Genomic DNA, 25,541 nt, shown 5'->3' with positions numbered 1-25,541 from the left:
GAACATTTGTCCAAAATGTTTCCGTGAAAATTATCTGTACATTTGTCTATGCAAATTGATTAAATAAATTTCCAAATACTAAATAACACACTGCAAATGTAACACTGCTCAGTAAGAATTAGAATATTTACCAAATAAATTAAATCTCACTTGAACTTTACCTAAACTGAATCTGCTCACAATTCTGAACTGCAAAGCTTAACTGAAAATAATCCGACTGGTGTTAACCTGGCTCTACCAAATTTTCATTGCTTTCCTGTGGGAACGAGAACTCCGTGCTGCTCGAAAGCGACGAAAATGAAAATGCAGTGCAGCAGCAAACTACCCAAGAGGAGAAAGCCTTGTGCAGAGCAATGCAATGACATGCAGCAGTGCTAAGCAGATCTTACATAAAGCCTATATAACTGCGTCCCGCTAAGTGCCATAAGGCGACACACAATCAAACAATAAAACTTTCACGAGGAGACGGTGGGAAATACTCGACTTTCTAAATGACTGAAAAGAAACTAGCATTCAAACCTATATTATGAACTTTTTCTTTGTTGTTGTTGATGTGATCTTCAGTCCTGAGACTGGTTTGATGCAGCTCTCCATGCTATCCTATAATGTGCAAGCTTCTTCATCTCCCAGTACGTACTGCAGCCTACATCCTTCTGAATCTGCTTAGTGTATTCATCTCTTGGTCTCCCTCTACGATTTTTACCCTCCACGCTGCCCTCCAATACTAAATTGGTGATCCCTTGACGCCTCAGAACATATCCTACCAACCGATCCCTTCTACTAGTCAAGTTGTGCACAAACTCCTCTTCTCCCCAATCCTATTCAATACTTCCCATTAGTTATGTGATCTACCCATCTAATCTTCAGCATTCTTCTGTAGCACCACATTTCAAAAGCTTCTATTCTCTTCTTATCCAAACTATTTATCGTCCATGTTTCACTTCCATACACGACTGCACTCCATACAAATACTTTCAGAAACGACTTCCTGACACTTAAATCTAAGCTCGATGTTAACAAATTCCTCTTCTTCAGAAAAGCTTTCCTTGCCATTGCCAGTCTACATTTTATATCCTCTCTACTTCAACCATCATCAGTTATTTTGCTCCCCAAATAGAAAAACTTCTTTACTACTTTAAGTGTCTCGTTTCCCAATCTAATTCCCTCAGCATCACCCGACTTAATTCGACTACATTCCATTATCCTCGTTTTGCTTTTGTTGATGTTCATCTTATATCCTCCTTTCAAGACACTATCCATTCCATTCAACTGCTCTTCCAAGTCCTTTGCTGTCTCTGAGGTTTGCCGATGACATTGTAATTCTGTCAAAGTTTTCATTTCTTCTCCATGGATTTTAATACCTACTCCAAATTTTTCTTTTGTTTCCTTTACTGCTTGCTCAATATACAGATTGAACAACATCGAGGATAGGCTACAAACCTGTCTCACTCCCTTCCCAACCACCGCTTCCCGTTCATGTCCCTCGACTCTTATAACTGTCATCTGGTTTCTGTACAAATTGTAAATAGCCTTTCGCTCCCTGTATTTTACACCTGCCACCTTCAGAATTTGAAAGAGAGTATTCCAGTCAACATTGTCGAAAGCTTTCTCTAAGTCTACAAATGCTAGAAACGTAGGTTTGCCTTTTCTTAATCTAGCTTCTAAAATAAATCGTACGGTCAGTATTGCCTCTACGGAATCCAAACTGATCTTCCCCGAGGTCGGCTTCTACCGGTTTTTCCATTCGTCTGTAAAGAATTCGTGTTAGTATTTTGCAGCCATGACTTATTAAATTGATAGTTCATTAATTTTCACATCTGTCAACGCCTGCTTTCTTTGGGATTGGAATTATTATATTCTTCTTGAAGTCCGAGGGTATTTCGCCTGTCTCATACGTCTTGCTCATCAGATGGTAGAGTTTTGTCAGGATTGGCTCTCCTAAGGCTGTCAGTAGTTCTAATGAAATGTTGTCTAATCCCGGGGCCTTGTTTCGACTTAGGTCTTTCAGTGCTCTATCAAACTCTTCCCGCAGTATCGTATCTCCCATTTCATCTTCATCTACATCCTCTTCCATTTCTATAACATTGCCCTCAAGTACATCGCCCTTGTATAGACCCTCTATCTACTCCTTCCACCTTTCTGCTTTCTCTTCTTTGCTTAGAACTGGGTTTCTATCTGAGCTCTTGGTATTCATACAAGTGGTTCTCTTTTCTCCAAAGGTCTCTTTAATTTTCCTGTAGGCAGTATCTGTCTTACCCCTAGTGAGATAAACCTCTACATCCTTACATTTGTCCTCTAGCCATCCCTGTTTAACCATTTTGCACTTCCTGTCGATCTCATTTTTGAGACGTTTGTATTCCTTTTTGCCTGCTTCATTTACTGCAATTTTAAATTTTCTCCTTTCGTCAATTAGATTCAATATTTCTTCTGTCACGCAAGGATTTCTATTAGCCCTCGTGTTTTTACCTACTTGGTCCTCTGCTGCCTTCACTACTTCATCCCTCAAAGCTACCCATTGTTCTTCAACTGTATTTCTTTCCCCCATTCTTGTATACTGTTCCCTAATGCTCTCCTTGAAACTCTGTACAACCTCTGGTTTAGTCAGTTTATCCAGGCCCCATCTCCTTAAATTCCCACCTTTTAGCAGTTTCTTCAGTTTTAATCTACAGTTCATAACCAATAGATTGTGGTCAGAGTCCACATCTGCCACTGGAAATGTCTTACAATTTAAAACCTGGTTCCTAAATCTCTGTCTTACCATTATATAATCTATCTGAAACCTGTCAGTATCTCCAGGCTTCTTCCATGTATACAACCTTCTTTTATGATTCTTGAATCAAGTGTTAGCTATGATTAAGTTGTGCTCTGTGCAAAATTCCACCACGCGGCTTCCCTTTTCATTTCTTAACCCCAATCTATATTCACCTACTAAGTTTCCTTCTCTTCCTTTTCCTACTATCGCATTCCAGTCATGACTATTAAATTTTCGTCTCCCTTCACTATCTGAATAATTTCTTTTATTTGATCATACATTTCTTCAATTTCTTCGTCATCTGCAGAGCTAGTAGGCACACAGACTTGTACTACTGTCGTAGGCGTGGGCTTCTTGTCTATCTTGGCCACAACAATTCGTTCGCTGTGCTGTTTGTAGTAGCTTACCCGCATTGCTATTTTTCCCTAACAATTAAAAAACTTCTTTACAAAAATCACTTACTATAAAAATATGACTCTGCCATGAGAGACAGACTGGTAAAGGAGTGGTAAAACTCTGAGTGCAACAATCTATGTGAGCAGATAATTTTACTGAATCACGTCTCGCCAATAGAACTAATTGACTTGTACAAATAAAGGAAAATCTTGGGAAAAGCTTAGTCTTTTTTCAAACACATTATAAATTACGTGCGAGGAAGCAATGCAAAGCTGACATTACCTGAAAATCTTCACACTTTTCGAATCAGTCTTTGCCAAATCATACTTCCAACGTTCAACATCCTCTACATTGGTATCTCTGTGCTCAGCTAGGTAATTCCGGACCGCTCAGTAGCGTGAACAAGACCCGACTCCCCTACTTACTTTCCACAGAATGCTACTAGCATCGACAATGCTACTGCCAACCAAAAATCACATTGAAACTTCCTGGCAGATTAAAACTGTATGCCGGACCGAGACTCGAACTCGGGACCGAGTCCGGCACGAAGTTTTAATCTGCCAAGAAGCTTCATATCAGCGCACACTCCACTGCACAGTGAAAATCTCATTCTGGAAACATCCCCTACGCTGTGGCCAAGCCATGTCTCCGCAATATCCTTTCTTTCAGGATTGCTAGTTCTGCAAGGTTCGCAGGAGAGCTTCTGTAAAGTTTGGAAGGTAGGAGACGAGATACTGGCAAAAGTGAAGCTGTGAGGACGGGGCGTGAGTCGTGCTTGGGTATCTCAGATGGTAGAGCACTTGCCCGCGAAAGGCAAAGGTCCCGAGTTCGAGTCTCGGTCGGGCACACAGTTTTAATCTACCAGGAAGTTTCATATCGGCGCACACTCCGCTGCAGAGTGAAAATCTCACTCTAAAAATCACACTTCTTGTGCTCAGACCCTCTATGGCGTAACAAATCGACTATTGAGGAGTTCTGCTGAAAAATATCTGGTGTACAGAATTTAGAATAACACATCGAATGAAAACAGAGCTCATATGACTTTCGTTGAATGCCACTCAAGTGTGTTAAGTTTCGCAGCGTACAGGCGAGTAGTGTGAGTGAGTGCGCCGACCCTCCCGGCTGCCCACAGGCGGACGCCAGCCACGGACCCCCGGTGACGCTGCCGCCCACGCCGAGCAGCGGCCGGCGGTCACGTGACCCCAGCCCCAGCACCGAGGCGCCCGCCGGCGGCTCCTCCCTGCCGCTGCAGCTGCAGCTGCGCATGCTCTCGCACCGGCCCTCCTACTCGCGCTCTACGTCGCGGGAGTCCGCACCCACCTCCCCTTCCACTTCCACTTCCAGTCCCGGCTCCAGCAGGTTCTCCAGCGCGACGCTGCCGCGCAGCCCGCACGCCGACAAACCGGCGCCCGTCTTCGGCAGGACCGACGACAGCGCCTCTACCGACCGCGAACGGACCTCTTCGTATACGCCCTACTCTGCCAGGTAACTCCTCATGCCGTCGGCACTCCATTAACTTTCACATAACGCCAACTGGAGAAGAGCGAGCGAGTGATATCACAGTGTAAATAAAATCAAAATACAAGCCGCACTTCCTTTTTATTAACAAGTTACAAGGTTCGGTATATTGGCCTAATCAGACTCCTCTGAAAAATACAAAATGTGTTAGTAGGCTGTTAGGTTTTTATGTTGGTAACGCCACGTAGCGCTCTGTATGAAAATCACTGGCTGTGCTGTGTGTAGTCTGTGGCTGGTTTGAATTGTTGTTTGCTATTGTAGTGTTGGGCAGCTGGATGTTAACAGCGCGTAGCGTTGCGCAGTTGGAGGTGAGCCGCCAGCAGTGGTGGATGTGGGGAGAGAAATGGCGGAGTTTTGAGAGCGAACGATCTGGACGTGTGTCCATCAGAAAGAGTAAATTTGTAATATTGGATATCATGGACTGAACACTATTGAAGTAAATACATTGTTTGATCTTTATCAAAATCTTTCATTTGCTAACTATGCCTATCAGTAGTTAGTGCCTTCAGTAGTTTGAATCTTTTATTTAGCTGGCAATATTGACGCTCGCTGTATTGCAGTAGTTCGAGTAACGAAGATTTTTGTGAGGTAAGAATTCATGAAAGGTATAGGTTATTGTTAGTCAGGGTCATTCTTTTGTAGGGATTACTGAAAGTCAGATTCCGTTGCCCTAAAAATATTATGTGTCACTTTAGTGAATGTCTGAGAACGTTCAGTTTTGCTCAGCTTTTTGAAAATCAAATAACATAAGATATTTATCAGCACAGTAATTCATTAATTTTTCTAAGGGGTCGTTACATATGTAATTAATTAGTGTGCTGATAAATACCTTATGTTATTTGATTTTCAAAGAGCTGAGCAAAACTGAACGTACTCTGACATTCACTAAAGTGATACACAATATTTTTAGCATAACGCAATCTGACTTTCAGTACTCCCTAAAAAAGAATGGCCCTGACTAACAGTAACCTATACCTTTCACAAATCACTTACCTCACAAAAATCTTCGTTACTCGAAGTACTGCAATACAGCGAGCGCCAATACTGCCAGCTAAATAAAAGATTCTAACTCCTGATAGGCATAGTTAGCAAATGAAAGGTTTTGGTAGAGAACAAACAATGTATTTACCTTAATGGTGTTCCAAAGTCATGATACATATAGCAGTTCATGACATCCAGTCTTACAAATTTACTGTCTCTGATGGACACACGTCCGGATCATCCGCTCTCAAAACTCCGCCATTTCTATCCCCACATCACCACTGCTGGCGGCTCACCTCCAACTGCGCAACGCTACGCGCTGTTAACATCCAGCTTCCCAACACTACAATAGCAAACAACAATGCAAACCAGCCACAGACTGCACACAACACAGCCAGTGATTTTCATACAGAGCGCTACGTGGCGTTACCAATAAAAAAAACTAAACAGCCTACTTACAAATGTCCATAAGTAAATCAGCAAAATAATACTGGTAACATTACAAATATTTCAAAAAATATACATGGTTGAAAATGAAAGAATCTGTTCACTAGCATAACGAAAACAGCTAACAGGCACATGTCATACAATTCCAGTAGTATCTTACTCCTGAGCTTACAACTAGATTTTGGGCTTCAAGAAGGGACCCGCTTTCTCTTATGTTCCAATAGGGAGAGTCCTCCGTGCCCATCGAGCTTCTAAGAGATTCGGTAGTTACAAAGAGGAGCATTTTTAGCCACTAACCAGCAGTTTTTCAGTAAAATGGCCACAGACCACAAACAGCCATGAAGAGGCGGAGCCCTTGCGATACTCCCCTTCTTCAAACAGTGCAGCAAATGACTGTAAAACGGGGTCGATCTGTAGCCCATGACACGGCATTTACTAGAGGCCCCAGCTGGCCAATCCACTCACTATCGACTCCACATTCCTCTTGGCAAGGAATCCATCACCCTCACCTTCCAGACCCAAAACAACACCAGAGGTTGTCACATTCTTGGACTGTAAGAAGTCAAAATTAGAAACCTTGAAATTTCCCAGGGTGAAAAAGTGACATGAAAGAAAGTCCCTTCGCCAAATATCGAGTAGTTTATCTTGTGTGTCCAGCGTCAGCTAGCAGTACCTGTGCCGCAACTCACCTACACTGGTGTCAGTCACTCTGTATCAAAGCCGGTTGGAGTAAGTGAAAAGTGCACTTCAGTCTAGCACTAACCTCAAACCTTCTGAGGAGTTTGAGGTACACAGCCGCTTATTCCGACATCGGACAACACCCTGATTCAGAGCTACCGCAGAAGTTACTAGCACCCTACGGTGCATCCATATACCAAGTGCGACCTTCCTTGTAATATGATGTACTGCACTCCCCCAAGTGGCCGGATGCCTGAGCCAGAACCATAGTAGATAGCTCGGCAGGATGCAATACTGCACTTACGCCTCACGCAGTCATATCCCAAGGTGCTTGCAGCTCGGGCCAGAAACCGGTACCAGAGACCCAATGGTCTTTATCGTCATACTTTATGGTGTAAACCATTTGTTCTGCAGCTTATCGATAGCCAGTTTCAGCTAAGAGGGTTTTAATACTGGCAACTATTTACTTGCACCTTAAACAGAATAGATACATGTTTCAAAGTTTTACTGCCCTTCAGTGTAGTCACCAGTATTTAGTACAGAGTGTTTCAGAATGACGTTTCAATAATTTGAGAACAGGTTCCCAAAACAAGAAAGAAAAGTCCAGTACATATGGGCTCTAAAGTACATACCTTAAGAGCTATAAGCACTTGTTCATCGTCGCTACTGTGAAATACATCTCTTCCACTGAACAGTTGCTCATACCTCTTAAAATATGCACAACAGAGCCCATGTCTACTCGACATTTTTTTCTTCTTTTGGTCCATACTACCTCCTCCCAAAATATGAAAAGCAAAGAGCTTGCAGTAGAAGAGATGTGTTTCACATTATCGAAGATGAACAAGTGTTCATAGCTCTTTAGATCTACATTTTACAGCTCATGTTTACTGGGCGGCTTTTCTTCTTGTTTTGGTGTTTATAAAACGTCATTAAAAAATACCCTGTATAGCTTGTTGCCAGCGATGTGGAAGTCGTAGGATATCCTTAGCAGTGACAGGTGTGTTTATAGTTTTAGTGGGGCGGTCTATTGTCCGAAGAATATTTGTAACACCTCTGAAGCGAATGTCATGAAGTCCTTCCTTCAGGGCTAAGTCCGGAAAGTGTTCATGGTGGAATCACTTTACAGCCCCATCGACCAAACAACTCAGTCACAACTTACGTCATTTCCGCCTGAATATTGTCCTGAAGAATGATGGACGTGTCCTGCAAAAAGTGTTCTGCTTCTTTCTCTAAGCTGTTCATTTTTAGAAGACAGCCTGCGACCAGCTTATGGAAAGATGCGACGACACTTTCTGGAGGACCCACCCATCATTTTGCAGGAGAATGTTGGGGCACAAATGGCGCAAGTTGCGACTGATTTGTTCGATAGATGGAGCTGAGAAGTGCTGTACCACCCATCACACTCCCTGGGCACCAACCGTTGTGACTATAACTTGACTCCTGAAGCAGTTCACAGAATTCGCTTCAGAATTGTTACAGTGATTCTTCGGGCAATAGAGGGTTCCCTTCGAACTATCAAAAGAACTGGCGCTTCTAAGGGTATCCTAAAACTTCCACATGGGTTGCAAATGACTGTACACAATGCTGGTGACTACTCTGAATGACAGTAAAACTTCGAAACATGTATATATTGTGAATACGTTACAAATAAATACACTACTGGCCATTAAAATTGCTACACCACGAAGATGACGTGCTACAGACGCGAAATTTAACCGACAGGAAGAAGATGCTGTGATATGCAAATGGTTAGCTTTACAGAGCATTCACACAAGGTTAGCGTCGGTGGCGACACGTACAACGTGCTGACATGACGGAAGTTTCCAACCGATTACTCATACACAAACAGCAGCTGACCGGCGTTGCCTCGTGAAACGTTGTTGTGATGCTTCGTGTAAGGAGGAGAAATGCGTACCACCACATTTCCGACTTTGATCAAGGTCGGATTGTAGCCCATCGCGATTGCGGTTTATCGCATCGCGACATTGCTGCTCGCGTTGGTCGAGATCCAATGACTGTTAGCAGAATATGGAATCGGTGGGTTCAGGAGGGTAATACGGAACGCCGTGCTGGATCCCAACGGCCTCGTATCACTAGCAGTCGAGATGATAGGCATCTTATCCGCAGGGCTGTAACGGATCGTGCAGCCACGTCTCGATCCCTGAGACAACAGATGGGTACGTTTGCAAGACAACAACCATCTGCACGAACAGTTCGACGACGTTTGCAGCAGCACGGGCTATCAGCTCGGAGACCATGGTTGCGGTTACCCTTGACGCTGCATCACAGACAGGAGCGCCTGCAATGGTGTACTCAACGACGAACCTGGGTGCGCGAATGGCATAATGTCATTTTTTCGGATGAGTCGATGTTCTGTTTACAGCATCATGATGGTCGCATCCGTGTTTGGCGACCTCGCGGTGAACGTACACTGGAAGCGTGTATTCTTCATTGGCATACTGGCGTATCACCCGGCGTGATGGTATGGGGTGCCATTGTTTACAAGTCTCGGTCACTTCTTGTTTGTATTGACGGCACTTTGAACAGTGGGTGTTGCATTTCAGATGTGTTACGACCCGTGGCTCTCCCCTTCATTCGATCCCTGCGAAACCCTACATTTTAGCAGGATAATGCACGACCGCATGTTGCAGGTCCTGTACGGGCCTCTCTGGATACAGAAAATGTTCGACTGCTGCCCTGGCCAGCACATTCTCCTCTCACCAATTGAAAACGTCTGGTCAATGGTGGCCGAGCAACTGGCTCGTCACAATACGGCAGTCACTACTCTTGATGAACTGTGGTATCGTGTTGAAGCTGCATGGGTAGCTGTACCTGTACAGGCCATCCAAGCTCTGTTTGACTCAATGCCCATTCGTATCAAGGCCGTTATTAGGCCAGAGGTGGTTGTTCTAGGTACTGATTTCTGAGGGTCTATGCACCAAAATTGCGTGCAAATGTCACGTTCTAGTACAATATATTTGTCCAATGAATACCCGTTAATCATCTGCATTTCTTCTTGGTGTAGCAATTTTAATGGCCAGTAGTGTACACAATGTTGGTGACTACTCTGAAGGAGAGTAAAACTTAGAAACGCGTACCTGTTGTGAATAAGTTACAAATAAATAGTTATCACTGTTAAAGTTACAACCCTTGTAGGCTACATCTCTTTCCCCACATATCGTTACATTCGTTCTCCACAGCCTGGAGTTGGGGTACTCTGAACCTGTTGTTCACGGTGTCCGTTGTCAGGTCCAGGAATGAGGAGCGCTCCCCGTACCTGTCGTCGCTGCTGTCCAGCAAATCCGACGATCGTCCCAGCAGGGCAGAGGAGCGGCCCTCCAGCTCGCCCTACCGCCCTTCGCTGCTGGGCTCCTCCCCCTCTCTCGGCTCCACGTCTGCCAGGACGCGCCCAGAGGAGCGGAGCTCTTACCGGACTTCCAACAGCACCGATTCTCGGGCACTCGGCCCCACCGCGTCCTACCTCAGCCACACCAACGGACCTCTGCGCTCCAGGCTAGACAACTCAACAACGACTACCGCCTCACGAGAAGACAAGACTAACAACACGACCACCAACAAGGTAACTTCTTGCGGCGACTGCTGTTATAATCGTCTCTGTTTTTTTTTATGTTCAACGAGGAGCATTGTACAAGGGTGGTTACCGTTTTGTCACACAACTGTTTATCTGCATTATATTCATAGTTCACTGACTTCTTGTCTTCTTTGACTGTTAACCTGACGATTTAATACTTTCATACTCCTGAGTGTCACTGACCTTCATTGAGCCTGCCAACTAGACTGCAGTCGGAAATGTCATCTGAACTGCAGGGCTGTCAACGTAAAATGCATCCGATAATTTACTTGACCTCTACATATCACTAACATTTTACCAGTTATTCAAAGTCTCTCAGTAATATTTTATAGTATATAAGTTAATGTGGCGTACTATTTCTCAAGACGGAGCACATGGATTTCAATATTACGAGGGGAGTCAAAGAAAACCTTAAATTTGTAACAACAAATTGAAATTTCGCGCCGTTGTCCTGTAAGTTGGTAAGCGTGCTACAAACAGCGTGCAGAATGGCCTGTAGATGGCAGCATAGCGCAGATGCACACATACCGTCGCAGTATCAGTATAAAGATCGCCGCCCCACTTGCGATTTGCACCAGGGAAGAACAGCGTTCTGTTATTCGGTTTTTGCGTAGTGAAGGTGCTATTGAAATTCATGAAGGTTCAGTACGGTGATGCATGTTTGTCACAGCAGCGTGTCTACGAACTGAGTAGGAAGTTCGCAAATGGTATGACTTCAGTGGAAGACGCTCCTCGTCCAGGTCAGCACAACGAGTCGCGACTCCACAGAACATTGCAGCAGTTGAAGCCATAGTGAAGGAAAACCGCTGAATGACACTGAATGACTCTACAGCATGTTTACAGATTAGTCATGGGTCAGCACACCACATTGTGCATGATGTGCTCCAGTTTCACAATGTGTCTGCAAGATGGGTGCTACGGCAGCTGACTCCTGAAATGAGAGAACGACGTGTTGATGCTTCGGCGCTTTGAACGAGAAGGTGATGGTTTCCTTGCAAGAATCGTTACTGAGCACGAAATTTTGGCTCACATCCACCAACCGGAAACGAAGACAGCGAGCAACCCAGAATTTGCCCCAAGTGATTACCTTATGTTTGGACCACTCAAAGTCGCAATGCGAGGAAAGACATTCCGTTCTGTTGAATAGGTACGCCACGCGGTGCATGAGTCGTTGCGTGGACTACCAAAAGAATTTTTTTCTAAAGGAATTTATGCACTTCGTAAGCACTGGAGGACTTGCATTGAGCGTAGGGGAGATTATGTTGAAAAGTGATACAGCTTTGTACCACTTCTGCACAATAAATAATATTTTTAAAAAATATTTAAGGTTTTCATTTGACTCACCCTTGTACTTAAAAACCGCAGGATTTAAATTTTGCTGGATGTAGCCAGCTGCCTGTTTTAATTTACTACTCGTAAGCTACAATCAGCACTTTTTACAGTAATATGACATTAATATTAGAAAATTTTATACAAGAATAAAGGTAGTCAGTATATTTTCCCACAGTAAGAACCCTGAGGTTGGTTATCAATATCCACTTTTATCTTTAGATGTCACACTGCTATGAGCCACCAACATAAATAGCCTAGAGATTGTACGGAGGTAGAGATACAGTACCTTGTAAGTTAAAGGGCGATTCAAAAATACAAATAACAAATACATAGTTCTTTAATTAGTTACAATCTTTTTTGTTTAAGTTTTATTATTGCAAAAACTGAAAACATAAAAATTAAAAAACTCGTGAACCAAATCTAAACATAACAAATAAATTTGCTGAAATTAGGCTAAATTTATTTTCATGTTTTTATGAGAAAGAATTACTGTGAGAAAATCAACAGAGATGGTCGTATTTACAATAATTTGAAAACCAGAACTCAAAGTGCAGTGAGACCTGTTATTGGCTATTTCTACCTTTCGATATGGTGATGTCGAATTATACAAGTGATTCTTCTTCTTTTTCTTCCTCTTCTTTTTCTCCTCCCTTCACAGATTTGGTGATTTTGCCTGTTCCGGTCAGCAGTAGTCATCTCCTCAGTGGCCTTCACCTCTGTCTTGTCCCTCTCCATTTGTAATCTTATCTGAAAGCAGAAAAACCGTCGCGTGGTGTAGACGTTGCAATCGTTTTTAAGTTGAAATTATATTGACGCCTGGACAGCCTTTAAAGCTAGATGTTGCAATAAATCGGGTTTGACAATCTAATTTTTAAAAGTAGAATTAAATATGTATGCAATTGGGACTTAAACTCATTCTGTTCGTGATGCAGTTATTCGATTCTTTACATCAGAAAAAGATTTAAATCTCAACTGGAACGAGACATATAAAACAAATTTAATATTCTGTCCAACTCCTATACTGGCCCTATATTCTTTCTCGGACATTGAAAAACTTAGTTATCGATGAAATATTGAACCGAAAAGTTTAGAAAAACGTACTTCAGTGGCATTAAATTTGGCAACCAATCGACATTTACAACGATTACTGGTACATAGGATATTTTCGTGCCCCCGAAAGTAGAGGAGTTTACAAGAAAACACTGGCTATTTGAAGATTAACAGCTTGCAAAAAACTAAACAATAGCAACACCAGCTGTCAGGTTTCTATACTGACCTGGCTGCAGCTGTAGCTTGCAACCAGAGAGAAACAAGTCAGATGTTATGGTAGAATCACACGCCGTGTAATGTCATACACCCACTTTCGTCACTCTAAATTTATAAACGTTTACTGCACGAGAAATGACAGCCTGAGAAGTGCAACTTCAAATTCTGTTCAGAAATTGTGGATACTACTGTAAAAATTATTAGATAAGTTGTATGAAATGACAGAGAGAAAGTTTTATTGAATGGTTCATATTGAAGAGAATATTCAAACTAATGAAAATTTGTTTAAGTCTTGAATTGTTGGTAAAAATGTTTGAGAGTCCAGTCTGCCGCAGTCACTGTTTTATTTTAATCGCTCCGATACTGGGACAACCGGTTTCGTGTCATGCTGGTGCATCCTCAGGTGTATCTATGCGAAGATTTTTTGTAAAAAGCTTTATCAGTGCTTACTTAGTTCAAAATTCCTAATACTAAAAATTAAAATCATAGCACGCGAATTAATAACGAAAGACATGAGCAGCTGTCATAAATTACTTACAAGCTTTAATATCCAAGGTAACTCAATGACTTAATGTTCGTTCCAAGCTGCAATGAAGAGCACTAACTGTAGCAACCACAGATGTTCAACATACTTAAGAAAGCCGGTTATCATCGCCAATTAACGTTCGGAAAGCACTAGACATCTCTAAAATAGAACTATTATACAAGTAATGATGGAGGAGGTCCAGCAGGGATTAAAGTAAACCCAAATGAAAGAATAATTAAAACAATAATGTCGAACTCACTTGTCGCAATGTAAAACCGCCAAGACGGTTGAACATCTGAATTTTGAGATGACAGCGGAGACTACACTTGTGCCTACCGCTCCCATTTTGACCACACATGTATATCATCAAAGTTGGCGGGTGTGTCAATGTGAGGCAAAATTTCTCACCGTCCTAAATAACACGAAGGCAAAAGGACCTAAGGACTGCAATTACCAGAAAGCGTTGCTTACTAATGTGTGTGCGGAATGTGCATTCATTCTGCCTTGTAGTAAGGCTGTCAGAAATGGCTTCCTGGGTTATAGCACGACGTGCGGAGTCCAGGTAATAGCCGAACGTTGAACATTGTAAACAGGCGTGATGCGTGGTGGGCCACTGACAACAAGAGTGCGAGGCATGCACGCCTTCTACGCTGTGAGGTTCCGAGAGAGCAGTAAGCTGAATGGACCTTGGGACTCGCTTAACCATATATATATATAACACCATACACATAAAAGATTATGCTAATACTCCACTATATAGACTGTCTTACTACTAAACAAAATAGATAAAAGTACTATAAGAACAAGAGTGTGAAGTAAAGTGGGTGGTACATTAGAGAAAGATAAGGGAGGAGGGGAAGGGGAAAAATGAGGAGGGAGGAGGACGGTATTGGAAAGAGGAGATGAATATATGAGCAGACACAGTATGGCGGGTTATAAGAAACCGTAAGTAAAATTATACAGAACCCACAATTAAAGTTAGTCGAAAGACCCTAAATAATCAAAATTCAATAAAAGACTGCGATCTTTGAGATCTGTTTGATTTTTCATGACTTTTGAAGGTATCTGCTAACTAGTTCTCACAATCTGCACCTCTTCTAAAATATTCAATACGGTTTATTTGCTTTCCCTGATTAAGATCTCCAAACTGTGTTCTACATTTGTAATTGAATTGCCAGTATCCCGTATGTGCGACTGCAGTGAGCGGGTGTCCCGTCTTGCTGAAAAATGAAGTCGTCTCGTGCAGCCTCGAAAGCAACCAGTTTTGTAACATAGCGAGAGTCTGCTGACCTTTAACTGTGTTTCCATCAAAGAAGAATGGGCTGTAAACAGATGATCGGGATATCGCACAAAACACATTGGCTTTGGGCGAATCTCGTAATTATTCAATGGCTGCATGTGGGTTCTGTAGGCCGTAAATTCGAACATTGTGTTTGTTTACCTGACCACTAACATGGAAAGTCGTTTCATCACTGAAAACGATGCGTTGTGCGAAAGTGTTACCATTGTCAATAGCATCAATAACCTCGTTACAAAATGCCACACGATTGCGTTTGTCATCAGGACGCAGAGCTTGTAACAGCTGTAACTTGTACTGCTTCATAACCAACCAACGTCTCAAAACACGCCAAACTGTTGTTGTAGGCATGACGAGTTGATTTTAAATGACTACGAAGGAAAGTAATTTGAAATCGTGCAACATTTTCTTGAGGAACACGAGGGCGGCCAGGACTCGTTCCTTTACATGCACATCCTGTATCTAGAAACTGTCGATACCATCTGCGAATGTTCCACCCAGTCGGAGGATCAATTTGGTACCTCAACCTGAAACGTCTTTGCACTGAAATCACGGAATTGCACATCGCAAACTCGAGATCACAAAATGATATCTGCTGTAGAGTAGCTGTTTTAAACATATGACGGTTACCAAGCAAAACAGAAGACAACTGACATCTAGCGGCCGTTAATATAAACCAGACTATGTATTCGTTTCTCCAGTAGCCGAGCCGAGACGCTGCGATCGATAGTTTGGACAAAATAATACTTTGTAATACGTATATTCTTTTTGAAACATCCTGTATTTAACAGGGTACACAGACTTTCACAGTTATCATCGATATATCAACAATAATTTTTGTCTGCACAGTCCATTTCGTGAAAATGCTGGGATACAATCATAGCAACTTTTTCGTTCTAATGTAAATTTTAACTATCAATCTCTTTAGTACAATAGTTATTCAGAATCGATAAATCACAAGTTTATCGCATGTAACATCGGTTGACAACACGATGGTACTTGATGACCGCGATACATACTCGTCTGCCGTTGTGCCTTTACCGTTGTCTACTTTGTCACTGTTTTCTGTATTGCCTTCCAACGAAGTTTGAACATTATCCGTTTGGGCTGTCACTGTCCATTGTATGATGGGCCAGTTGCGTAATCGCTTTCGCCCATTTCCTTAATTTCTTTTTGTTGCTACCGTAGCTTTCACATTCGCTCGGCACTGAACAATTTTAGGCTTATTGGATCCCTTTCGATGCAACCTTTCCTCCAGCTTCCTATAATCCCATGCATATTTACAAGTCATGAGAGACAACATCTCTTATTATTTTATACTTTTTAATATAATATTGATTTTCTTTTATATTTCAGAGAATATTTTTGTTGGTCACGATCTACCCTTTGCGGGCACAGACATTGTTTATTCGGTATTAGTCTCGTAGTTATTAGTGATTCAGATCTGATGGTATTTTTTCACTCATCAAAGTCCCACCGAATATCGCTGTAACGAGTGGATAAATGTTACCAATGAGGACTGACATTCACATACTGCCGAGTTACCTACCCTAGCAAGTAGGCAACACTGCGCAACATAGGAGGAGTCTCCTGTAAAGCGTGCATCATCCCTGCCTGTAGGTCTGCTGTTAATACTTTGTCTCGACGTTTACTATAGGACAGCTCTTCTACATATAATGACGACGTTACTTGTCACAGCATTGTGTTTTGGAGGTAATGGATGTCATCTTCTTCTCACGCCCTCCTGGTGATTGTATTGTCATCTTCTTTCATTTTGGGAGATACGGCTTAAGAACTGTTTCTTCTCGTATGACTTCCTCTAACACTCCTCTGTCTAACGTTATACCTGTCTGTTTCTCTGACTGAGGGAAATGGATCAGCGGCGGGTCTTCAGACAAATCATCGAGGCCTCTAGATATCGGTGGCTTTCCTAAAACGCTTGACGAAAAATGGTGGGATAGCTCCTGTATTCCAGTTCTGAACTTGTGCCCCTTCCGTACGGCTGCTCATTGACAGTCCTTCTTCCCGAACATCATTCGCACTTGGACCTCAAAATGAAGGATTAGGAAGTTGCGTCATCTCGACTAGGAGTGCATCAGAGACGGAGCGCAAGCTCATTAAAGACGATAGGGAAGGACATGGTCCGCGTCTTTTCCACACGAACGTTTTCCTTAAGCGATTTGGGTGGGCGGACAGGGATTCGAGCGCCTATCGTCCTGATTTAGTGACTAATGTGTTACCTCTGCTCCATCTGACTGGGTTATAAATGCACCCGAAAAGGAGGTATATGATAGCGGTATCAGAACTACCCTCAGGTGCGGGAATATATATGTAGGTGTACGTTAGACGATTCACAGAAAAATGACACCATGGAAGATCGTAATTCGGTTCCTGCTGTCAGTCATCACATGGACACCGAAACGGAAACTATTCAGATAACTGGTCGCGAAATAGAAAATCATCTAAAACTGATCAGCAGCGGAAAGGTATCTGCACCGACTGACACACTTGCTAGATTTTACGGAGATTAGTGAAAGATCTCGCTCCACTTCTACCAGTAGTTTATCGTACGTACGTGCAGTAACGAACGCTACTTAGTGATTGCTAAAATTCGCGAATCATTCCTGGTTTCAAGAAGGATCATCGGACAGATGAACTTAACTATAAGATTTTATCACAGCAGTCAATCTGTTGTAGAATTATGGAGTATGTTTTATGTGCAAGCACTATGAGAGTTTTGGATAAAGAAAAATCCTCCCTATAAAAATCAACATGTATTTAGGAAAAAGAGATCTTCGGAAAACAGCTTGCTCTAGTCGTCCATGCACTATCTGTCTAGTAATCTTAACAAGGGCCAACGGCCATGCCGCAGTGGTAACAGCGGTTCCCGTCAGATCACCGAAGTTAAGCTCTGTCGGGCTGGGCTAGCAATTGGATGGTTGACCATCCGATCTGCCGAGCGCTGTTGGCAAGCGGGGTGCACTCAGCAATTGTGAGGCAAACTGAGAAGTAGGGGCTCCGGTCTCAGAAACTGACGTACGGCCGGGAGAGCGGTGTGATGACCACATGCCCCTCCATATCCGCTTCCAGTGATGCCTGCGGCCGGTCGGTACCGTTGGGCCTTCATGACCTGTTAGGGGAGGAGTTTAGTTTTTTAGTTTTTAATCTTAATAAGGTCGTGTTAACAGAAGAGGTAAAGAAGATTCAACGAAGAGCGGCACATTTCGTCACGGTGGTGTTTATTAAGCGCGGGAACGTTGCAGAGATACACCACAAATTCCAACGGCAGGTGCTGCGAGAGAGGCAGCGTATACGACAGAGAGGGAAACATAGTCTAGCGAAATGACGATGAAAATTAGAAAATTAGAGCTGACACGGAGCTTTATCGACAGTCGATCTTCCCACGCGCTATTTGCGAATGGCACAAGGACGGGCGAGATGAAAACAGAGGCTCTTAATCCATACTGCACAGGATGTGTAGCACATCACAGGAACCCGCGGTGTAAGGGGCCCATATCACAACGTGCGTTTCTAAGGAGGAAAATCAAATATTAGCAATTTTGAGTTGAAAATAGAAACATTAATAATGATTATAAGTGCATATTTGACATAAAACTGTATTTCTGAACTTCTTAAGAATATATTCTGCGTATATCCACGTTATTAAACCACATTTTATACACAGGGTGACTCAGGTGCCACTACCGCTAGGTTTTATACGATCTATAACTCATTAAAATACCGCAAGCAAGATTTTCATATTCTCTCGCTCAGTACGCCTAACCTGTTAGTCCTACAGAAAAGTGAACAGGACATTTTAGTAGGAAATTTTATGTAGAATGAAAAACATATAAAAGTTACCTTCAAACGCGTTTTCCTTGAACAACTCGAAAAACGTGGCCTCCAGCGAAAACGTATCCCAGTACAAAATTTAACTACATTAAATTCCCTACTAAACGATCATGTTCATTTCTTCTGTAGGACTCAACTTTTGTGCAGCAACCGAGAGAACGTGAAAATCCAGCGCGTGGTTTTTGAAGGCGTTGTAAGTTGCATAAAACCAATTGGTAGAAGCAGCTGAATAACACTGTCTATTACAAATTGGCGGAAGAGTTTTATCTGTATTTTAACGATCTTACCAATATGGCCGTTTCTTTGCAATGTTAATAAAGCTCACCAAAAAATTATTTTTCGTTTGTATTAAGGTAATTGTTGACGTAGTCAACTTAGACCTTTTTTTGTGATCCAGTAATTTGTGCTTCTGTAAGGTTTTTCCTTTAATGTAAGTCCATCAACGGTGTTTAAACTCATTTCTGTGAAGTTCTCATCCAGAGTTTAATGTTCAAGCAAGTTAGACAGTCTGTTTCACAGTTCCTTTTACAGGTTTCTGGGATTTGTAGACCAAGTTCTGATAAGGTTCAAAAATGGCTCTGAGCACTATGGGACTTAACATCTGTGGTCATCAGTCCCCTAGAACTTAAAACAAACCTAACTAACATAAGGATATCACACACATCCATGCCCGAGGCAGGATTCGAACCTGCAACCGTAGCGGTCACGCGGTTCCAGAACCGCACGGCCGCACCGGCAGGATTCTGATAAGGAACCCGAGTTCAAAAATTACCATTTCGATGTAAAATAAGTTTGAAAGATCACTTCCAAATCCCCCACTTCACACACGGAGGAAACAGTGAGTGCTGACCTCTGTGCTGTACAGGAGCCCATGGTATGGGCAATGTTTCCAGTAATCATCATCGAGTTTTCTATTTGGCGTGGCAAAGGATGTCCTCTCCAAACTCGAGAGTGTGGTGCACCACAGACAACCCTCCCACTTGCGGATATACCAGCTACTGATGAAAATGGAATGTGATGTCACAATTACAAGGACTGAAGACGGCGCTCTCTTCTCTGTTCGTGTGCGCCCCGTGAAGCAATCATACCTTCAAACTTATTTTATTTCCGAATGGTACATTTCCGAACATGGGCTCCTTATCAGAACTTTATCTACTACTCCTCTCTACAACTCCAAGATGCTCATGACAGGAATTGTGAACCCATTATCTTTCGATATACAGCGCAATGATAGGTCTCCAGGTTACACAATCAGGATTTCCCAACCGGTGTCATGTGCATTTTACTGTGTGGCACAGTGCTATGGCGTTGCATCCAGATTATAAATGTTATGAGTATGCAAGATTACGTACACTCCTGGAAATGGAAAAAAGAACACATTGACACCGGTGTGTCAGACCCACCATACTTGCTCCGGACACTGCGAGAGGGCTATACACGCACGGCACAGCGGACACACCAGGAACCGCCGTGTTGGCCGTCGAATGGCGCTAGCTGCGCAGCATTTGTGCACCGCCGCCGTCAGTGTCAGCCAGTTTGCCGTGGCATACGGAGCTCCATCGCAGTCTTTAACACTGGTAGCATGCCGCGACAGCGTAGATGTGAAGCGTATGTGCAGTTGACGGACTTTGAGCGAGGGCGTATAGTGGGCATGCGGGAGGCCGGGTGGACGTACCGCCGAATTGCTCAACACGTGGGGCGTGAGGTCTCCACAGTACATCGATGTTGTCGCCAGTGGTCGGCTGAAGGTGCACGTGCCCGTCGACCTGGGACCGGACCGCAGCGACGCACGGATGCACGCCAAGACCGTAGGATCCTACGCAGTGCCGTAGGGGACCGCACCGCCACTTCCCAGCAAATTAGGGACACTGTTGCTCCTGGGGTATCGGCGAGGACCATTCGCAACCGTCTCCATGAAGCTGGGCTACAGTCCCGCACACCGTTAGGCCGTCTTCCGCTCACGCCCCAACATCGTGCAGCCCGCCTCCAGTGCTGTCGCGACAGGCGTGAATGGAGGGACGAATGGAGACGTGTCGTCTTCAGCGATGAGAGTCGCTTCTGCCTTGGTGCCAATGATGGTCGTATGCGTGTTTGGCGCCGTGCAGGTGAGCGCCACAGTCAGGACTGCATACGACCGAGGCACACAGAGCCAACACCCGGCATCATGGAGTGGGGAGCGATCTCCTACACTGGCCGTACACCTCTGGTGATCGTCGAGGGGTGCACGGTACATCCAAACCGTCATCGAACCCATCGTTCTACCATTCCTAGACCGGCAAGGGAACTTGCTGTTCCAACAGGACAATGCACGTCCGCCTGTATCCCGTGCCACCCAACGTGCTCTAGAAGGTGTAAGTCAACTATCCTGGCCAGCAAGATCTCCGGATCTGTCCCCGATTGAGTATGTTTGGGACTGGATGAAGCGTCGTCTCACGCGGTCTGCACGTCCAGCACGAACGCTGGTCCAACTGAGGCGCCAGGTGGAAATGACATGGCAAGCCGTTCCACAGGACTACATCCAGCATCTCTACGATCGTCTCCATGGGAGAATAGCAGCCTGCATTGCTGCGAAAGGTGGATATGCACTGTACTAGTGCCGACATTGTGCATGCTCTGTTGCCTGTGTTTATGTGCCTGTGGTTCTGTCTGTGTGATCATGTGATGTACCTGACCCCAGCAATGTGTCAATAAAGTTTCCCCTTCCTGGGACAATGAATTCACGGTGTTCTTATTTCAATTTCCAGGAGTGTAGATGTCGATGTAAATGATCACGATGCTTTCGTCTTGGACCAAGAACAGAGAACGAGAGCACGTTGCTGTTGCAGGTGCAGGATGGAAAGGCGGCCGAGGAGAGCTCCAGCGAAGAGGAGGAGTCTGAGTCGGAGGAGTCCGAGTCGGAGAGCAGCGAGGAGGAAGAGGCGGCGAAGCAGAAGGCGGGCGGCCCGGTGCGGCGCCGGCCCTCGCAGACGGTGTTCGTGACGGTGGTGTCGCGCGGCACGTCGCCCACGCCGCCCTCGGCCTCGCCGTCGCCCTTCCTGCGCAGCCGGCGCGCCGAGCTGGCCCGCGTGCTCGAGCGCACCGTGGCGCGGCCCAGCGCCGCCGCCCGGCCGCGAACCCAGGACTGCGCCGTGCAGTCCGACCGCGGCGACGACACCTCGCGCACGTCGCGCTTCGCCGGCGCCTCGAGGCCCTCGCCCTGGACCTCCTACCTGGACAGGTGCTGACTGCCGCCTAGGCCAGCGCAGCGAGTAGTCGCGTGGCTACCAACAGACAGGCGACAAAGACGAGGGACGGGGGGCTGGAAAGCTCCACAACGACTAGATTTAGGGTTCTGTTAGAACACATTTATTCAGTACATCCAGCCCTCTCCACCTCTGCCCCTCCCCCCCCCCCCCCCAACACACACACACACGAAATGATACACTTGTTACATCACTGTTCCAACATTTCTATGGCATTCAAGAAGAAACCATATAATACATGGTGTGGTGTGCGTACTGTATGACCTTCAGTACACACACCATCAGATTATTTGACTTGTCGCTCAAACGAAGTAGGCGAGTGTCAGCAATATGTCTCGTGGTCTTATTGTGGCGTGTTTATCTTCTGCCATTAGGTCAGACGATAGAAATGCCACTTGCACGCTTAGAGTAGCAGATTGACGATGACCGACTTAAGACAGAGCTTGATTAATTTTCACACACATTTATTAAAATAATAATAATCATAAAAATAACTTAACTTAGTTCTGGATCTATATCTATATCTACATCTACATTTATACTCCACAAGCCACCCAACGGTCTGTGGCGGAGGGCACTTTACGTGCCACTGTCATTACCTCCCTTTACTGTTCCAGTCGCGTATGGTTCGCGGGAAGAACGACTGTCTGAAAGCCTCCGTGCGAGCTCGAATCTCTCTAACATTCGTGATCTCCTCGAGAGGTATAATTTTAGGGGGAAGCAGTATATTCGATACCTCATCCAGAAACGCACCCTCTAGAAACCTGGCGAGCAAGCTACACCACGGTGCAGAGCGCCTCTCTTGCACAGTCTGCCACTTGAGTTTGCTAAACATATCCGTAACGCTATCACGGTTAGCAAATAACCCTGTGACGAAACGGGCCGCTCTTCTTTGGATCTTCTCTATCTCCTCCATCAGCCCGATCTGGTACGGATCCCACACTGATGAACAATACTCAAGTATAGGTCGAACGAGTGTTTTGTAAGCCACCTCCTTTGTTGATGGTGTGCTGTCACCGCCAAACACCATACTCGCTACGTGGTAGCCTTTAAATCGTTCGCGGTCCGGTAGTATACGTCGGACCCGCGTGTCGCCACTATCAGTGATTGCAGACCGAGCGCCACCACACGGCAGGTCTAGGGAGACTTTCTAGCACTCGCCCCAGCTGTATAGCCGACTTTGCTAGCGATGGTTCACTGACTTCTACGCTCTCATTTGCCGAGGCGATAGTTAGCATAGCCTTCAGCTACGTTATTTGCTACGACCTAGCAAGGCGCCATATTCAGTTACCATTGATATTGTGAATCATGTACTGTCACGAGCGACGTTCACCTTTAATGGATTAAAGTTAAGTATTCCACCAGCTACGACCGTTTTTCTCAATTCTAATTCCCTTGTCATGTTCTAGACCTCACGCCAGCCTGCGTGAGCTAAAATGCGTGCATTTTGGCGTCCTTTAGTAACACGGTGTTGGCTCTCCTGCCAACCACAACAGATGGACTACATTTTCTAAGGACTCTCCCAATGAACCTCAACCTGGTACCCGTCTTACCAACAATTAATTTTATATGATCATTCCATTTCAAAACGTTCCGCACGCATACTCCCAGATATTTTACGGAAGTAACTCCTACCTGTGTTTGTTCCGCTATCATATAATCATACAATAAAGGATCCTTCTTTCTATGTATTCGCAATACATTACATTTGTCTATGTTAAGGATCAGTTGCCACTCCCTGCACCAAGTGCCTATATGCTGCAGATCTTCCTGCATTTCGCTACAATTTTCTAATGCTGTAACATCTCTGTATACTACAGCATCATCCGCGAAAAGCCGCATGGAACTTCCGACACTACCTACTACGTCATTTATATATATTGTGAAAAGCAATGATCCCATAACACTCCCTTGTGGCACGCCAGAGGTTACTTTAACGTCTGTGGACGTCTCTCCATTGATAACAACATGCTGTGTTCTGTTTGCTAAAAACTCTTCAATCCAGCCACACAGCTGATCTGATATTCCGTAGGCTCTTACTTTGTTTATCAGGCGACAGTGCGGAACTGTACCGAACGCCTTCCGGAAGTCTAGGAAAATAGCATCTACCTGGGAGCCTGTATCTAATATTTTCTGAGTCTCATGAACAAATAAAGCGAGTTGGGTCTCACACGATCGCTGTTTCCGGAATCCATGTTGATTCCTACAGAGTAGATTCTGGGTTTCCAAAAACGACATGATACTCGAGCAAAAAACATGTTCGAAAATTCTACAACAGATCGACGTCAGAGATCTAGATCTATAGTTTTGCACATCTGCTCGACGACCCTTCTTGAAGACTGGGACTACCTGTGCTCTTTTCCAATCATTTGGAACCTTCCGTTCCTCTACAGACTTGAGGTACACGGCTGTTAGAAGGGGAGCAAGTTCTTTCGCGTACTCTGTGTAGAATCGAATTGGTATTCCGTCAGATCCAGTGGACTTTCCTCTGTTGAGTGATTTCAGTTGCTTTTCTATTCCTTGGACACTTATTTCGACTTCGTTTGTGCGAGGATTTAGAGAAGGAACTGCAGTGCGGTCTTCCTCTGTGAAACAGCTTTGGAAAAAGGTGTTTAGTATTTCAGCTTTACTCGTGTCATCCTCTGTTACAATGCCATCATCATCCCAGAGTGTCTGGATATGCTGTTTCGAGCCACTTACTGATTTAACGTAAGACCAGAACTTCCTAGGATTTTCTGTCAAGTCCGTACATAGAATTTTACTTTCGAATTCAATGAACGCTTCACGCATAGCCCTCCTTACGCTAACTTTGACATCGTTTAGGTTCTGTTGGTCTGAGAGGTTTTGGTTGCCGTCCCAGAAAAACCCCCATCCGGACCCCCACAGTGAGGAGAAAAGGTTCTACGATAGCAGCAATCCCATTGGCTGCGTTACATATTTATACGCGGATCGTCGGAAGCAGAATTTGGTCCGTCTCTAAGACAGCGCCATCTCGTAGTGCGGAGACGGACGAGCGTTGCGCCTGCGCTGTTGTGCCCGGTGGACAAAGGCCTCATATCAAATTGCGGAGCCAGTATCTGGCTGGAAGTGGTGATTAAGGGGGAACGTTACTGTGAGGGACGAAAATATTGTTCAAATTCAGGACTTCGTTTCTTCATACTTGAATGTACTAGACAAATGGGGTTTGCTGCAATGAATAAAGCGTACATTGTCGTTTACATTGGTATTTTTTATTATAAAACATTAATATCTTCACTGCATAATTGGAACTCTCCCAAGGCAACTCTGAAAGGAGGTAGATCGACGGTTGTCGCTGTAACTACTTGGATCGCTATCTGGAACATGAAATTAACGTATCACACTGATCCTTACAGATGTAATTTTAGTTCATAGTAGAAATTTGCAAAAAAAAACAATATTTTTGGTGAAATCATAAATATTTGAAGAAATATCTTTTTCTGGTCAAAAATATACTAAATATCAACATAAAAAAATCGGCTACGATGAACTGAGGAGAATTGTATTTGCTTCAAGGGAGATGAAAAATCATTGAAATCGGATGAAAATTGTTGCGTGATCGACGACAACCATGCCGAAAAATCTGGTTTTGAGAAAAACGCGTTTAAAGTTTGACAACTATTTATCATAGAGAAAAGGGCACA

The 25,541-nt window shown here is 44.2% G+C and overlaps 1 protein-coding gene and 1 pseudogene across 10 annotated transcripts in view; both read left to right on the top strand.

The window, feature by feature from the left end:
• Window positions 1-25,541, top strand: part of LOC126267989 (uncharacterized) — a 905,571-nt gene that overhangs the window by 225,875 nt on the left and 654,155 nt on the right. For all 10 annotated transcript variants that reach the window (XR_007549061.1, XR_007549060.1, XM_049973342.1 and 7 more), the window contains exons 4-6: window positions 4,281-4,633; window positions 10,022-10,352; window positions 21,463-21,854. Coding sequence is in view for 8 of the 10 variants with exons in the window: in XM_049973342.1 (XP_049829299.1) it covers window positions 4,281-4,633; window positions 10,022-10,352; window positions 21,463-21,854 (1,076 nt within the window). In the remaining 2 variants the exon portion in view is untranslated. The remainder of the gene's footprint in view (window positions 1-4,280; window positions 4,634-10,021; window positions 10,353-21,462; window positions 21,855-25,541) is intronic.
• On the top strand, window positions 17,639-17,756 carry LOC126268484 (5S ribosomal RNA; annotated as a pseudogene).

This window comes from Schistocerca gregaria, chromosome 4 (assembly GCF_023897955.1).
Source record: "Schistocerca gregaria isolate iqSchGreg1 chromosome 4, iqSchGreg1.2, whole genome shotgun sequence".
NCBI classification, from domain to species: Eukaryota; Metazoa; Arthropoda; class Insecta; order Orthoptera; family Acrididae; genus Schistocerca; species Schistocerca gregaria.
Note: the sequence above shows the minus strand (reverse complement) of the source record. Positions and strands in the feature narration are given on the sequence as shown.